We start from the raw sequence: 15,568 nt of genomic DNA, 5'->3' as shown, positions 1-15,568 counted from the left end.
CCAGGCTCAGGAGGCCAGCAATGGGGGGGAGGGGGCGGGCTTCTGCCTCCAGAGACTCCTGAAACCCTGCGGTGACCTCGGTGGTCGGTGTAAGGAGGGGGAAGGCCTGGCTTCTCGCACCCTTCGGGATCGGCCCTCAAGGGACGCGGGAGGGGGCGTTGTGAGCCTACACCCTGGCCCTGCTGCCTCTTGCTCCACCACTGGAGAGAGAGAGAGAGAGAGGCCGAGAGGACGCCAGAGAAAGACAGACCGAAAGGGAAAGAAAGGGGCGAGATGGCGAGCCAGACGGAGTTCGCAGAACCACTCTATTCTCTCTGGTGACTTCAGGGAATTCTTAGCGCTGGCGCCAAGCGCTCTTAACCATGTGCGTCAAAAATGCGAGGCTGGAAAATCCTGTCGCCTCAAAAGTTCCGCCCCTATCTCGGCGCAGTTGGCCCACAATGGAACTGTATTTTCACCCTCCACTTGCTCCCACTTCGGAGCCTGGGAACTAGGGGCTTAGGGGGTACAGCGAGGCAAAATGTAAGAGAGGACTGGGCTGGCTATCTGCGCACAGACACACATCCCAAGCTTGAGGTCTCTTAACCCCCTAGGCCCCACAACCAGCCCTTTCTCCGTTCCCTTTCCAATCGCAGAAACTCCCAACTCAGAAAAGGTCAAAGAACCTTGTCCCCAAGATTCCCCTCCATCTAAGCAGGTAAGGCCCAACTCGTTGCCCCCAAGAAGCGAGAAATGTGGGTTTGGCGACTCCTTTGACCGGGACAGGGACCTATGGTAACAGTTACCAATTCGGAGACAGGTCTGAGAGTTAAGATCCGATTGCCTCCCTCCCTTTACCCTTGCTGAGTCCCCCCATCACCCTACCTGAACTGGAGACGGTCACCTCGCCTATGGGGTGGGGACGTTTCACGGTTTGTTTTACAAATTCACCCCCTCGCCCGACTTCTGGCGAGATAAGTCCCCGGGTGGAGAAAGAACTGAGGCACCGAGAGATAAGTGCGATGCCTAGATGAGATACAGGGCTGGCGCACCTCCCCCTACCAGCCTGCCCACCCCTTACCCAGCAGCTCCGCATCTAGCCGCCGCCGACGGGAGGGCAGCGGCTGGACGGGGACAGGCCCAGAACCTAGTCCCTCGCTGCGCCCACTTTGTTCAGAACTCCCATCTCCCCTCTACACTCACATACATTCAGGTGGAATACCGAGAGCCCGAATCCAAATGGAAGACGAGATCTAAGAGGGCTGGTAAATGCCTTTCAGAAAAGCCCGAGTCCGCCTCTCGGAGTGAGCTGAGCGCGGCCGCGCAGGCTGTGTACGTGTTTGCGTGTACGTGGTTTTCGCGGGTGGCTGGCGCGTGTTCACAGATGTGCTGGGGGGTTTTGGGGTCTCTGCGCAGTTTCGGGTGGGGCACAGTGGGGAGGGAGTCCCCACCGCGTGGGCTGAGATCTGGCTGCGTCCGTGTGCTCCAGAGCCCGCGAGCCCTGCTGCCAGGGAGACCCGCACCGATAGACACCCGGGCTCGGGAGCCTTTGAGCGGCGGCCGGGCGGAGTTTGGCTCCACGTGGGGCTGGAAAGCGCGCAAGCCTGGAGACTCCGCGGCGCTGGCCTCTCCGCGGCGGCCGGCTTTTGTTGCGCCGGGCGGCCGGATGGCAGCTCGCGGGAGCCTCAGCCGTCCGCCCGGCTCGCCCGCGGCCGAGCTAACAGGGTGAGGAGGAGAGAGCAACGGCCGCGGTGGCCGGAGAGGAGAGCCGAGCGCGCGAGAGGCGAGCGCCCCTGCCCGGCGCCCGGCGCGCTCTCCGCCTTCCTGGCCCGGCTCTCTCGCTCCCGCCTCCCTCCCCCGGGCTCCCTGGCCCTGCCTCCTCCCTCGATCCCGGGCTGGATGACTGAGGCATTTCAGACGTGGGCTGAGCCAGAGCGAGCGAGCTCTGAGGCTGCGGCGATCTCTCGATAAGCCACCTAGAGGCGACTCGGTGCGCGCGCTCCCCAGTGGCTCCCCGCCCTCCCTCTGATCATGTTGACATATTCACAGGACAGGCAGTAGTACCGATGCGGCGCTGCGACGTTACAGTTTCCGACACCTTCTTTTTATAACTCGGCTCTATCCCCCAGCACTCGACCTGTGAAAACCACGCCTATGCAGCAACACAATTGGTCCGAAAGCGTCAAAGAGCCAATCAAGAGGCCTCCGGCTCCCCGCAGCCCACAGCAGAGCCCGACCTTCTAGAGCCGCCGAGCAGACGCCCGGGGAATTCTAGAGGCGGAGGAGGGTGGCGAGGAGCTCTCGCTGGCTTTCTCTCGCTCCCTCCCTCTCCTCGCGCTCCCTCTCCCACTCCGTCTCTCTCTCTCTCTCCCTCTCTCTCTCTCCCTTCCTTTCATTCCCTCCTCCCCTCTAAATCCTCCCTGCCCTGCGCGTCTGGACGCAGATTTAGGAAGCGAATTCGCTCACGTTTTAGGACAAGGAAGAGAGGCGCGGGAGAAGAGCACAGCGAGATTCGGATTGAAACCCAGACACCCTCCGGAGGCTCGGAGCGGAGGAAGGAGAAGGAGGGCGAACGGAAGCCAGTTTGCAGTTCAAGTTTTGATAGCGCTGGTAGAAGAGGGCTTCAATCAGAGATTTTTTTTTTTTAAAGGAGAGAGACTTTTTCCGCTCTCTCGCTCGCAGTTCACGCCGGTCTAGCGCAACTGCAGACGCCTCCTGCGAGCCAGAGGGAGAGGCTGAGAGATAGGGGGGCGGGGGAAGAAGCAGCAGCAGAGAGACAAGGTAAAAAGTCTCCTAGGAGAACCATTCGCATTTGCAACAAAGAACTGAGGGCTGGGGAGCGATTCCTGGGACCAAGGGCTGGAGTGTCTATTTCGAGCCAAGCGGCAGGGCTCCGGCCAGAGTTCAGACCCTGCTCGCTCCTCTCGCCTCGGAAACCGACTTCCAGGAGCGGCTTTTTGAAAACGCAAGGCACAAGGACAGTCACCCAGTCGACGATGTCTCCCGATTTCTCGCTTTGCCCTCTTTAAAAGCGGCATTCCCCTCCCCCAAAAGACACTTCCCCTCCTCCATTTGAGTGCTTTAGTTGTGATTTTTTTCCTTTCCCCCCCCTTTTTTTTTGCTTTTTTCCCCCTTCCAAACTATGTGCTGTTGTTAAAAAACAAAAACAAAACAAAACAAAACAGCAGCTGCGGACTCGTCCCCGGCTGGAGCCCAGCGCCCCGCCTGGAGTGGATGAGCCTCTCCATGAGAGATCCGGTCATTCCTGGGACAAGCATGGCCTACCATCCGTTCCTACCTCACCGGGCGCCGGACTTCGCCATGAGCGCGGTGCTGGGTCACCAGCCGCCCTTCTTCCCCGCGCTGACGCTGCCTCCCAACGGCGCGGCGGCGCTCTCGCTGCCGGGAGCTCTGGCCAAGCCGATCATGGATCAATTGGTGGGGGCGGCCGAGACCGGCATCCCTTTCTCGTCCCTGGGGCCCCAGACACATCTGAGGCCTCTGAAAACTATGGAGCCCGAGGAAGAAGTGGAGGATGACCCCAAGGTGCACCTCGAGGCCAAAGAACTTTGGGATCAGTTCCACAAGCGGGGCACCGAGATGGTCATTACCAAGTCGGGAAGGTAAGCAGGCAACAGTCCCTCCTCCCAAGCTACTGGAGGTTTCTTTCTTCTTTTTCTCTCTCTCCTCCCAGAACAGTGTTTGCCAGTTATTCCCGCTTAGAGGAAAACTTATTTCCCAGAGCTGTGTACAGAGACCTCCTGGGCCCTGTCCCTGCAGCAGGACATTTCAGCTTACCTGGGCAGGTTTTCCTACCTGAGTCTACATCCTGGGTTCCCTACAGGATAGACAGAATTTTTCAATGGCACACAGACATCTCTGCAGGAAGAAAGAAAAGCACCCCACTGCAGGAAGTTCACTGTTCAAAACCTCTCTGGGACATCCTTCTGTCTTTGTTGATGTTGTATTTTTGTCTGTTTCATTTTGTTCTCAGAGAGAAGCATTTGCAGCCCTTTTTGTCTGTGTGGTAACGGGAGGCCTGGCACGAGCTGTCCTTCCCCTGACTACCCTCCAGCCTCGCCTCTGGGTCTGCAGGGGCCCTGAGCCTGGCCCTGCGAGGGTCAGAGAGAAATCGAAGGGCATTTGGGGTTTGTCCACACGACTCTGTGTGCCTGTAATCTGAGGGAGAGTTCAACAGGCAGTTTTGGATAATTAGGATTCTGTTTTCAGACCGAAGGAGCCAGTGGGGGAACACATCCTGCTGTTTTATGTGTGAATATTATCAACCACATTTTACCTAGTGTTTAGAGGTTCTTGCCTGACCAAACTTTGCCTGTCACCTAAAATCATTGATTTTTTTTTAATGGCATTGAAGTCTATGAAGGCATAAAGTTGAAGGAATAAAAAAATCCCTCTCGATTGTAGCTTTGAGTCTTTCCAAGCTAAACGAGGCCAAAGTTTGGCTTAAAATCCTCCAACCCAGAAGATACTCGGTCAGTTTCACAGTGAAACACTCCCTTTTAAGTCAAGAGTACAGAATGCCAATGCTTCTGGGAAATAAAAAGCAATTTGGTGGTAGAGGCTTGCAGTTTGGGACTGGCCTGAGCAGCAGGGGGAATGCGGTTAGCAGCACGCTAGGCAGACTGGTGATCAGGCCTGGGAATCCACCCCAATCTACAAAATTCGTTTTGAGAACTCACCGACCTCCAGTTTCATTTCGCCAGCAGCGGGATTGCTGTTCCAGAGCAGGGAGGGGTGCAACTTGACATTTATTTTCTTGATATGTTTTTAACATTTTCTCATCTGTGACTGGTGGAGGATTCTAGCCTTGACTAACTGAACTTGACTACAATCCTACCCCAAGGTGTTTAGAACTAGACACCCCCAGGAAAACGCACAGGCAAGAATTTCTCTTGAAGGAGGGCAATCTGTAAAGTCATACAGAAGACCAAAACATTACAAAGAAATTACTAGAATGTAAAGCAATCCAGTGCCACCATTCACTTGTTTGGAATCTTGGGACATTTTAAATAGAAAAACGGAGCATATTTAATCTTTCTGTTGTGGAAGGAAACAACTTTGCAGCCAGTCACCCTACTCTGAATGGTATACAAGCTCACCAATTGCAACAGAAAGTTTAAAATTTGATTTAAATAGCTTAAGATTCAATAGGGAATCCAACCCAAGATTCTGGGTGATTTTTCCTTTTTTTCTTTGTCTCTTCTCTCCTGCTGTAGGCGAATGTTTCCTCCATTTAAAGTAAGATGTTCTGGCCTGGATAAAAAAGCCAAATATATTTTGTTGATGGACATTATAGCTGCTGATGACTGCCGATATAAATTTCACAATTCTCGGTGGATGGTGGCGGGAAAGGCTGACCCCGAAATGCCGAAAAGAATGTACATTCACCCAGACAGCCCTGCTACCGGGGAACAGTGGATGTCCAAAGTTGTCACTTTCCACAAACTGAAACTCACCAACAACATTTCGGACAAACACGGATTTGTAAGTTTTATTGCTCCCTTCGGTAAAACATGTTCTCTTTCTTCTCTCTAGCAAAGGCAGTGCCTCCCCTTTTCATGTAAAATCGTGAGGGTCTCCCTGACTCTCTGTTGGGGAGCATAGCAAACTTGTTCGACCCCGCAAACAGCCGGAGAGAGAGAATTCCAGGGTGTTCCTCTTCGGAGAATGGAAGGCCTGGCGTTCTAAGAGAAGTGAGGGCAAGAAAACTTGACCACCTCCTGTTCTGTGGCAAGTCTAGGTCTTGGTAACTGCTTGACCTGACAGGGGAGTTCAAAAAGCAATCGTGCAGATATAAAATCAGTGTTAAAGTGATGTGTTCATAAAGGACTCGTCTTAAGATATACTTCTATTTTGAAACTAGCCGTGGTATTTCTTGGGAGCGTTTTAAGGTTCACAACCTTGACTGCATTGGTGAGAGGGTGTGAATATATTTTTTGAAAGAGTTTTTTTTTTCCCTTTGACCCAAAACGAATCGGGCTTAGGTGAATATCAGGTTTATTAGAAATGAGACTTAGATCTCCGGGATAAAAATCGCGTACATGTTGGGTGTGTATATGTGGATTCCGTAAGGGAGCACTGAGAAACTTTTAGGAGACTTAGATTGCTTGTAAAAGTCACGCAAAAGACCTTTTGCCCCCTGCCCCTACGCCTCCCCAGCATTTCAATAAAATAAACAGAGTGATAAGTGAGGAATAAGCAGAAAGATTAGGCCCAGGAAGACGTGAATGGCGCGGAAACGTCTTCAGCGGGCAGGAATTGCATTTGAAGCCCTTGATTTGATTAAGGCATAAATATTCCTCTCTCGAGTTCAGCCTTTCAGGGCTTTAAGTGGATTGGGCTTGTCAATTAGTGGGCGCTTAAAGGACTGAATCATTTTGTAAATTAAAATGCATGTTTTTCTCTATCTTTTAAGACTTTGGCCTTCCCAAGTGATCAAGCAACGTGGCAGGGGAATTATAGTTTTGGTACTCAGGTAGGCTAGGGTTCAAGGTATGAATCAACCTTAGATGGCGAGGGTGGGGGGGACCCTTTGGAAACGGAGGAGCAATTCGGATTCTCCAGAAGATAACATCTGTGGCGCTGAATGTACCCACAGAGGTATTCTGAGGAGGTGGGCTCCTTTACCAGCTTGATTCCCTTTGGTGGGGTAGACGCCAGCCTGGCAGGGGTCCGAAGAGCCCCTCTTGTCCCGCTAAATCCTCCTGTGATGTGTCTCTCTCCTCTTCCCGGCCCTTACAGACGATTCTGAATTCCATGCACAAATACCAACCCCGGTTCCACATTGTGCGAGCCAACGACATCCTGAAACTTCCTTATAGTACATTTCGGACCTACTTGTTCCCCGAAACCGAATTCATCGCTGTGACGGCATACCAGAATGATAAGGTAACTGAAGGCGCTCTCCTTTCTAATGGTGATAATATCACCTTCCCCCTCCACCCCGCCGCCTGCGAGGAGGAGAAAGTTCCAAGAGCACTAGAATGGGAGTCTGATTTTTCTTCTGTGATTTGACCTTCAGTAGAGCTTTCAGGGAAATGGGCACTGGCACATTGCAGAGGCAGAAGGCGGCGGGGGTTGGGGGGGTGACCAGCTAGGAATCCAAAGCTGAGCGGGGGGGGGGGGGGGGGAGTGCCAAACTTAAATTTGCCAGTGAGGAGCTCCTATAACCGCCTGCCCAACCGACCTCCACCCTGGGATTTCTCCTGTTTGTTTCAAGGTTCATCCTCTTCCCCTTCAGGAAGAAGGATGAAAAAAAAGAAAATCAGGTTTGAAAGGAACGAGCTAAAAATTGAAGGCAAAAGCCGTTGGGGATCTTGGGAGGAGAATCACAGTGGGGACCAGCTTTCCTCCCCTGGCCAGAAATCCCGAGTAGCTGGTCTGGTTTTTATTACCTTTTATGCTGCTGTGTTTTTTTATGGTGTGTGTGTGTGTGTGTGTGTTTGGAAAAACCTACTCTGATCACAGGGTCATGCTAATTGAGTTGTCTAAGGCTTTTGAGATGAGGGGACCAAAGTCACTGCTTCATTAGAAGGTTTTTTTTTTCCCCTCCCTGGGGCCTGAGGCTTGGGATTAGGAGTACCCCCAAATGGAACAGCAGGCAGCACCTGGTGTGTAAAGTTATGGTGGCCTGAAGGTCATGGGCATGTGCACAGAGAAACACAGAAAGTGACTCGTTGCTGATTTACCAGTTGCCAGCTTGGCTGTTAGCAGGCAGTTAATGGGGCCAGAGGGTGTTGGGGGCAGAGAGGGGGGACCTGAGGACCCCTGCCCTTCAGCTTCTAAACCCTGGACCTCCATGCCAGCCCAGCTCACTGGACAATGCCTTACGTTTTGAATTCACCCTTCCTATGGGTGGGTCCTCTGTGGCCCACCGATGGGAGTGTTCCAGGTACATTTCCTTAGTCTGGAGACTGAGCATCAGGACCTTCTCTCTCTTCGAGAAGTGTATCCAGGAATTTATTCCAAGAAAAAGAATCCATCCAGGGATCCCACCTCTAGCGAACTCTGTGTATGTACAGAATCATGCCCCCGACCCCTGCCACCCGAGGGAAGGGATGTGAAAAATTACATACTATGGCATTGTTTCTCAGCCTGTAAAATACATGCTCCCTCTAGATCCAGAATCCTGTGAATCTAAGTTGTTAATGGAATAGTAAAATATAGCATTTTTTTTTGATTCAAGAGGCCATGGGCCTTCTCTACCTAATGGTGGAGGCAGGGCATATAAATGAAAATAAACATTTCCAGCAGTCATTCAGTCCTTTTAAATCTGTAATTGTCAATATTGTAATTCCTCCAACATCCCCCCTAACACACACACCCAGCAAAAAATCAAACCCACTCCGGTACAAGGGCAGTGAAACCCATAAATCATTTTATAAGATTTGCAGGAAAGGTTGGCGTGGGTGCTGTGTGTAGGGGTGTGTGTGTGTGTGTGTGTTTGGGGGCAGGAAATATAACATTTTATGATCAATTGCACTGTATAAAAAGAATCAAAATGAAAGCATAATTTTAAGACCTACAGGTGGCCCTTTTGACACCTTTTCCATGTCTAAGCCCAAGCTGATGGCTGCCCAGTCAGAATCATCTCGGCCTGGAATCCCTGGTTTGGCCTCCTATGGGAGATGCCCGCCTTACACAGTCTCCTGTGTCTCCTCCCACTCCCCCACCTCCAAATTTCAGCTATGATACCCTCTCCCTTTCTTTTTAACCTGGTATAGCCAAATGACTTCTCTGGTTGGCAGTCAGATTTCTGAGTAGATTGTTGACTTGGGGGAAACACTCCCCAGAACATTCTAGAAAATGAGGCCAATATCTCTCTCTTGCTTGTGTCTCCTCCTCTAGATAACTCAGTTAAAAATAGACAACAACCCTTTTGCAAAAGGTTTCCGGGACACTGGAAATGGCAGGAGAGAAAAAAGGTGAGACAGTTATTTCGCAGATAATTTAGAAGATCACTTTTCTAGGTCCCAGATCTCAACTGTTAGAAGTGGGATGCGGTGTGTAGATTGAGAAGGGTGGGGGAAGGGCGAAAAACAAGGTACTCCCGCTTGGCCAAGAGCTGAGGGGTTACAGTAGACTGCTGCTTCTACCTCCTCCATGTTACTTTAAGGACAGTTAACTAGGCCACACCATGAATGTCTCAAGAAGAAAAGTGTCAGGGGTAACAGATTCTATACAGATGCCTATTAATTCCTAATTAATTTAAGGTCATCCTGGGCAAGTCCCAGGAAAGGGCTAAGTCATTCACAAAATGCTTTGGAATTTTTGCAATCTTGTCTGGCAAATACCCTCCGACGGGACTGGGTCCCCTGGAGAAATCTATGGCTCCCTCCTTCTGTGGGGACATGGATCATTTTGCGTTATGCAGACAGCTGGATAGTATATAAAAGACGCTCTCCCCTCCCCCACCCGCTTTCAAAGAATTTGGAAAATCCAGAAAATCAGCCCCAGTTTTTAACCTTATCCCCTTGGGGAGGGGGTGGGCATTAAAAAATAATTTCTAACATCTAAATAGGTTTTTTTAAAACTCCGATTAATGTGTTGGTGAAACGATTACAGTAAAGTGCACCATGAAATAACCACTTCCTCTCAATCTTAGCAACCGGTCTGGAGTCGGTAGGCTGTTTGTGTTCACTGGTTTGAGTCCTCAGTTCCCCTCCCTCTGTAAGGCCGGCTGTCAGCTGTCTCTGGCCAGCTCCAGCCTTTTCTCTTGCACTTTGCTTTTAAACAAGATCTCACAGCCCCAGCCAATGCCCCTTCCTGAATGAAGCCCTCTGGTCTTGAATAAATGGGACCAAAGCCTACTCTTCCTTCCTCCCTCTGCCTGTGCCACACTCTGCAGCCCAGTTCCAGGGTCCAAAACAATGCTTGGGTCTGTGTGGCTGCCCCAGGCCCTGCAGATTGTAGAGAATTAGTGTTGTCTGTGGGCGCAGGCAGGTGAGGTATGTGGGCACCTCTTTGGAGAGGGGAAATTCATGTCCTGTTGTGTAATGCTGGTGCCACAGAAAGCAGCTCACTCTGCAGTCCATGAGGGTGTTCGAAGACAGACACAAAAAGGAGAATGGCACCTCTGATGAGTCCTCCAGCGAACAGGCCGCCTTCAACTGCTTCGCTCAGTCCTCCTCTCCAGCCGTCTCGACTGTAGGGACATCCAACCTCAAAGGTGAGCCTGCCTGGCCACGATTCTTCAGATTTCTCCAAGGCTTGGAGGCCCAAAGAGTTGAGGGTGGGGACACCCACCAGGGAACCTACCCCTGACAGGCTGCAGACCCTTCTAGAAGCTTGTAAACAGGAGCCAAATCTCAAAAGGGGTGATCAGGTATGTCCCCCTCCCTAAACTAGTCTGAGAGCTCAGAATCCCCCCAAAACACGAATTTGGCAGGGAGGAAGGCAGGGTCCTTCCTCCCTGTCAATTCCTGTATCCCCTCTGGGTGGGGGCCTGTGTCACCTCTCTCTCTTTCTTCCCACCTCCCTACCTCCAACCAAGCCACAGCTGACTTTTTTTTTTTTTTTTACTGTCTTTGAACTTTAGGTTAAAATGCCTCAGGCTGGAGGGAGGTGAGGGGTTCTCTGCCACCTGGAACAGGGAAGGTGGCCAAGAGGACATCCAGCTTTAGAGCAACAGTTGACCTGGGAGAGGAGGTGGGGCACAGGAATCCCAGTGGAGAGAGCAGAGGGTGGGAGGGGGCGAGATGTTCAAATCCCCAGTCAGTTTTCTGTTTCAAGAGCAAGAACTATTTCTTTGGAAAGACACGCACTCTCAAATGGGAAGAAACCTGTTGTTTCAGTGAAATAAAATGAAAATCCTTTATGTCTTCAATCCATTTAAGCTTTAGACATAAAATGGGATCCCTTTTTTCTTCTTTCTGGTACGACACCCACAGAGGGTGTGGTGAGAGCAAAAGAGAATCTCTGATTGTCTCCAGACACTGAGTGGGCCGCCTGTCACCCGTCTCTGTCTGCAGAGACCCGGGCAGACAGAGAACGCTCAGTTGAGTGTGTGTGTGTGTGTGTGTGTGTTGGGGGAGGGGTGTTCATTTCTGCCACTACCAAGTTAGACGTCAGGGTTCTTTCCAAACAAGTCCTTCTGAAGGAATCCACAAAATTGTGGAAGGTGCTGATCTCAATCACTCGCTGAACAAAGAGAGAGTTAACCAGAAGGTGTTCCCGCAGTGAGTTTTAGTGTAAGGCAGTTTTTATTTTTACAAAGTGGATTTTCCAACGAATGGGAAAAGTCCAGAAAAGACTTTGACACAGTAGGGGGTCAGCTGATGCTTGTAAAAATAAAAAAAAAAAGGGAAAATTCACTACCCACTTGGGGGAGGGGGGAGGGGTTCAGCTATATCAAAATACTGGAAGTTTTTTACTAGCTTATTTAATCCTTCCACTAAGTGATAACTAAAGTTTGAGATACCATCACCCCCACTTGGCAGATGAGGAAACTGAGGCACAGCGAAGTTAAGGGGCTCCCCTGGGTAACACAGCTTGGAAGTGGCCCAGCTGGGATTCCAACTGGGCAACCGGAGGGCTACTGGCCCGGATTTTAGAGCTAACACCCTTCCGCTTGGCTTCTGTTCCCCTCCTCCATAGATCTGTGTCCCAGCGAGGGTGAGAGCGACGCCGAGGCCGAGAGCAAAGAGGAGCACGGCCCGGAGGCCTGCGACGCAGCCAAGATCTCCACCACCACGTCGGAGGATCCCTGCCGGGACAAGGGCAGCCCGGCGGTCAAGGCGCACCACTACGCGGCCGAGCCGGGCGGCCGGCCCCGGGACAGCGGGCGGCTGGACAAGGCGTCGCCCGACTCTCGCCACAGCCCGGCCACCATCTCGTCCAGCACCCGCGGCCTGGGCGCCGAGGAGCGCCGGAGCCCGGGCCGCGAGAGCGCGGCCACGTCCAAGGCCGAGGAGGCGCGCGCGCTGCCAGGCAAGGAGGCCTTCGCGCCGCTCACCGTGCAGACGGACGCGGCCGCCGCGCACCTGGGCCAGGGCCCCCTGCCCGGCCTCGGCTTCGCCCCGGGCCTGGCCGGCCAGCAGTTCTTCAACGGGCACCCGCTCTTCCTGCACCCTGGCCAGTTCGCCATGGGGGGCGCCTTCTCCAGCATGGCAGCCGGCATGGGGCCCCTGCTGGCCACCGTGTCGGGGGCCTCCACTGGCGTCTCTGGCCTGGATTCCACGGCCATGGCCTCGGCTGCCGCGGCGCAGGGACTATCCGGGGCTTCCGCGGCCACTCTGCCCTTCCACCTCCAGCAGCACGTCCTGGCCTCTCAGGTATTCATCAGGCTCCTCTCCAGCCCCTCCCTCCACTCACTCCTGTATGCCTGCCCTTTGATATCAGACCCTCTGCCAGTCCCCCTTCCTGGAAGCTTTCAATCATGATAATTCTTATTACTAGGTGCGAGGCTTATCTCATCGATTCATAACCTCACACTCCCTCCAAAAACTTAAAAATTTTTTTTTCTAAGCCAAAGTCTGTTTCTAGTAGAATAAGAGTTACAGATAGTAACTCTACACAGCACTTACTATGTGCCAAGCACTCTTCTAAGTACTTGATCTATTCTGACTTCAGTGGTCCTATGATCACCTCCAACTTCTAGATGAAAGGGCAGAGCTCAGAGATGTTGAGTAACTTATCCAAGATTGCACAGCAGGTAGGTAGAGGGCCTGAGACTCTACCCCACGCAGACTCCAGGGCCAATTCCAGGGGCCATGATTTGAGCTTCAGAGTTGAAATGTCTCTTAAATGTCTCACAGCCAACCCTCCCCTAGGGATTAGACCAGGGAGAGACCATGGCCTGGGGAAGGGAAGTGACTTTCTAGGGGTGAGTTGAGTCTTGACGCTGTTTCCTGCCCACCCCCACCCCAAGCAGGACAGCCTGTTCCCCAAAGGGTTAATGGTTTGTGCACATGTGGGAAATGTCAGAGGAGAGGCTGAGGCTGCCTATGTATGGCTCAGACAGCTGTGCTGGGGCTCCGGCAGCTGGGGAGAAGTCTCAGGCCGCTGGAAGTGCTCTGAACCCAGGAGAAAGGTTCTAGGGGGCTTTTTGCACGCCCTTGCCTTTTGTTTTGTCTGAGCACATTCGTCTCCCTTCCCTGAGCCAAGAGGCAGGATTGGCCTCCCTCTCTGTGGGGAGGAGGGGACTGAGAAAAGGCTTGGCTTCTGGCCTTTCTCCATTCCTCCCATTTCTCTGCTGGCCCTTTCTGGAGACCCTCCTGTAACCGGTGGGCAGGTGATAGGTGGGTGAGGGGGTGCCTGGACAAACAAGTACTAGCAGTGCCCAAGGAAATGGGTCAGAGAGGAGTGGTGGAGGCCAGGGTACCTGGATTTTAATCCTGCTGCCTGCTAGCTGAGTGACCTCCTGCCTGCTGGGGCTTAGCTCAGTCTCTCCACCAGTAACACCAGCATAGGCTAGGTGATTTCTTTGTCTCTCTTCATAGCAACACCCTTTACTCTCTTTACTTACCCTCCAACTGCACACACTACTCACCCCCCATGCCCCGCAATTTCCTTAAGGATCTTCCCCAGATTTTTTTCATTTGAGATATTTCTAGAATGGAGTAGGAGTGCTGAGGGGTGGGGTGACAAGAATGAAAAAAAAATGTCCAATATCTTATCCCCTCTGGTTTGCACCCAGCTCCTTGTGTGGGGTAGACTATGGCCCCCTTTAACAGGTGGAACAACTGAGTCTGATGAGAGAATGTCCAGCAGTCCCATTAGCCAGCATGTTGCAGGCAGCAGCTTATTTAAGACCCGCAGAGTCCCTAATAAGTACATGAATTATTGAACACCTCCCTGGTTTTTGTCATATAGGAAAGCTGAGGCACAGGGAGTGAACACTTTGGCCTAGGGTGGACCTAGAGACAGAAGCCTGAGTGTCCGGCTTCCAGAGCCCCCAGGGAGAGAGGTTAAGGAGGAGCCCAAGGTGGGGATGGGTGGGGGAGGGGTGATGGATGAGGTCGGCTTCTCCCATCGCGCTGCCCCTGAGTGGCTGACTCTCTGCCATCATTCTCTTCCCCTCCCAGGGCCTGGCCATGTCGCCCTTCGGAAGCCTGTTCCCCTACCCTTACACGTACATGGCCGCGGCAGCGGCGGCGTCCTCGGCGGCGGCCTCCAGCTCCGTGCACCGCCACCCGTTCCTGAACCTGAACACCATGCGCCCGCGGCTGCGTTACAGCCCCTACTCCATCCCCGTGCCGGTGCCGGACAGCAGCAGCCTGCTCACCACCGCCCTGCCGTCCATGGCCGCGGCCGCCGGGCCCCTCGACGGCAAAGCCGCCGCCCTGGCCGCCAGCCCGGCCTCGGTGGCCGTGGACTCGGGCTCGGAACTCAACAGCCGCTCCTCCACGCTCTCCTCCAGCTCCGTGTCCTTGTCGCCCAAACTCTGCCCGGAGAAAGAGGCGGCCACGAGCGAACTGCAGAACATCCAGCGGCTGGTCAGCGGCTTGGAAGCCAAGCCCGACAGGTCCCGCAGCGCGTCCCCGTAAACCCCTCCCCAGGCAGAGTCTCTTCATTCCAGTCCAGTCCAGTCTGCAGTGCACTTTGTTGGATGTCAGATAAACCACGGGCGTGCAGCGAGGTCAGCCCTTCTTTGTGCAGCCCTGTCTGGGAAGGGGTGACGGACTCCCTTGAGAGAATGTGCTAGAAAGCCCTGTCTTCTTGGCGTGGTTTAAATATCGGGGTTCTGGCTCAGAAACGTCCGTGGCATTGAGCTCTCAAGAGCGGGAGTTAAAAGTGTTGGCGCCCAGGGCACCTCCTTTGAGGCTGGTCTGGGAGCTGTGGGGAGATGAAGGTGGCCAGGCCCCAGGAAGGCAGGTGTGGAAATGCTTCTCCCTCAGTGCAGATTTATATTTTTTTTCCTTCACCGTGTCAAGTGGAATTTAAAAAAAGAAAGAAAGAAAATGGGGACAAATGGATACATTAACCCGATTCTGTTTGTGATGATTAAAAACTTTCGAGTGACTTGCGTATCAGTTCTAAATAAATTACTGGGCAGCATTGTTTGGGGAGGGCTGTCCCTACCATCTTTGTTTAGTCTCTGTTAAGGAAATCTGTGTCTTCTGAATATTCTCGTGATGTTTTAAGAGCCGCTATAGGTCTCTTCTTGCATGTTCCACAGTCATGTATTTGTGAGTTTTATTTTGAATGCTTGCTTTTAGAGAGAAAAGAACATGACCCCTTACCCTTTTCCTCAATTCTCTACCCTCCAATCGGCAACCCCAAGGGGGGGATGATTTAAAGGGAAGGGGTGAGGAAAACACACAAAAATGAATTTATTTTATCTACGCTCTGTAGCAAGATTCATGGCCCTCCGGCTGTTCTCTCTCTTTCCTGTATATGCAATAACAAGGTTTTAAAAAAAATAATAAAGAAGCGAGACTATTAGACAAAGTATTTATGTAATTATTTGATAACTCTTGTAAATAGGTGGAATATGAATGCTTGGAAAATTAAACTTTAATTTATTGACATTGTACATAGCTCTATGTAAATAGGACTGCAGCTGTCAAGTTTTTGTTTTCCTATAGTCAGTTTTATTTCAAGGTCACAGGATTGCTTTTAAAAGTAG

General features: G+C 52.2%; 1 protein-coding gene across 2 annotated transcripts; it reads left to right on the top strand.

Moving 5' to 3' along the window:
• The first annotated feature begins 2,183 nt into the window (after positions 1-2,183).
• TBX3 (T-box transcription factor 3) lies at positions 2,184-15,157 on the top strand. Of its 2 annotated transcripts, XM_072953003.1 has the most exons (8): positions 2,184-3,602; positions 5,217-5,484; positions 6,416-6,475; positions 6,742-6,888; positions 8,848-8,924; positions 10,011-10,168; positions 11,596-12,272; positions 14,025-15,157. In XM_072953003.1, the coding sequence occupies exons 1-8, from the start codon at positions 3,214-3,216 to the stop codon at positions 14,484-14,486; spliced, it is 2,238 nt and encodes a 745-aa protein (XP_072809104.1). In that variant the 5' UTR covers positions 2,184-3,213; the 3' UTR covers positions 14,487-15,157. The 2 variants fall into 2 exon arrangements, with proteins under 2 accessions (XP_072809104.1, XP_072809105.1); XM_072953004.1 differs by lacking the exon at positions 6,416-6,475 and having other exon boundaries at positions 2,187-3,602.
• Positions 15,158-15,568: the final 411 nt, after the last annotated feature.

This window comes from Vicugna pacos, chromosome 32, assembly GCF_048564905.1.
Source record: "Vicugna pacos chromosome 32, VicPac4, whole genome shotgun sequence".
Lineage (NCBI taxonomy): Eukaryota > Metazoa > Chordata > Mammalia > Artiodactyla > Camelidae > Vicugna > Vicugna pacos.
Note: the sequence above shows the minus strand (reverse complement) of the source record. Positions and strands in the feature narration are given on the sequence as shown.

Coding starts and splice junctions, on each gene's coding strand:
- TBX3 (XM_072953003.1), top strand. CDS start 3,214: ATGAGCCTCTCCATGAGAGATCCGGTCATTCCTGGGACAAGCATGGCC. Junction 5,485..6,415: donor TTTCGGACAAACACGGATTT/GTAAGTTTTATT, acceptor CTATCTTTTAAG/ACTTTGGCCTTCCCAAGTGA. Junction 12,273..14,024: donor AGCACGTCCTGGCCTCTCAG/GTATTCATCAGG, acceptor TTCCCCTCCCAG/GGCCTGGCCATGTCGCCCTT.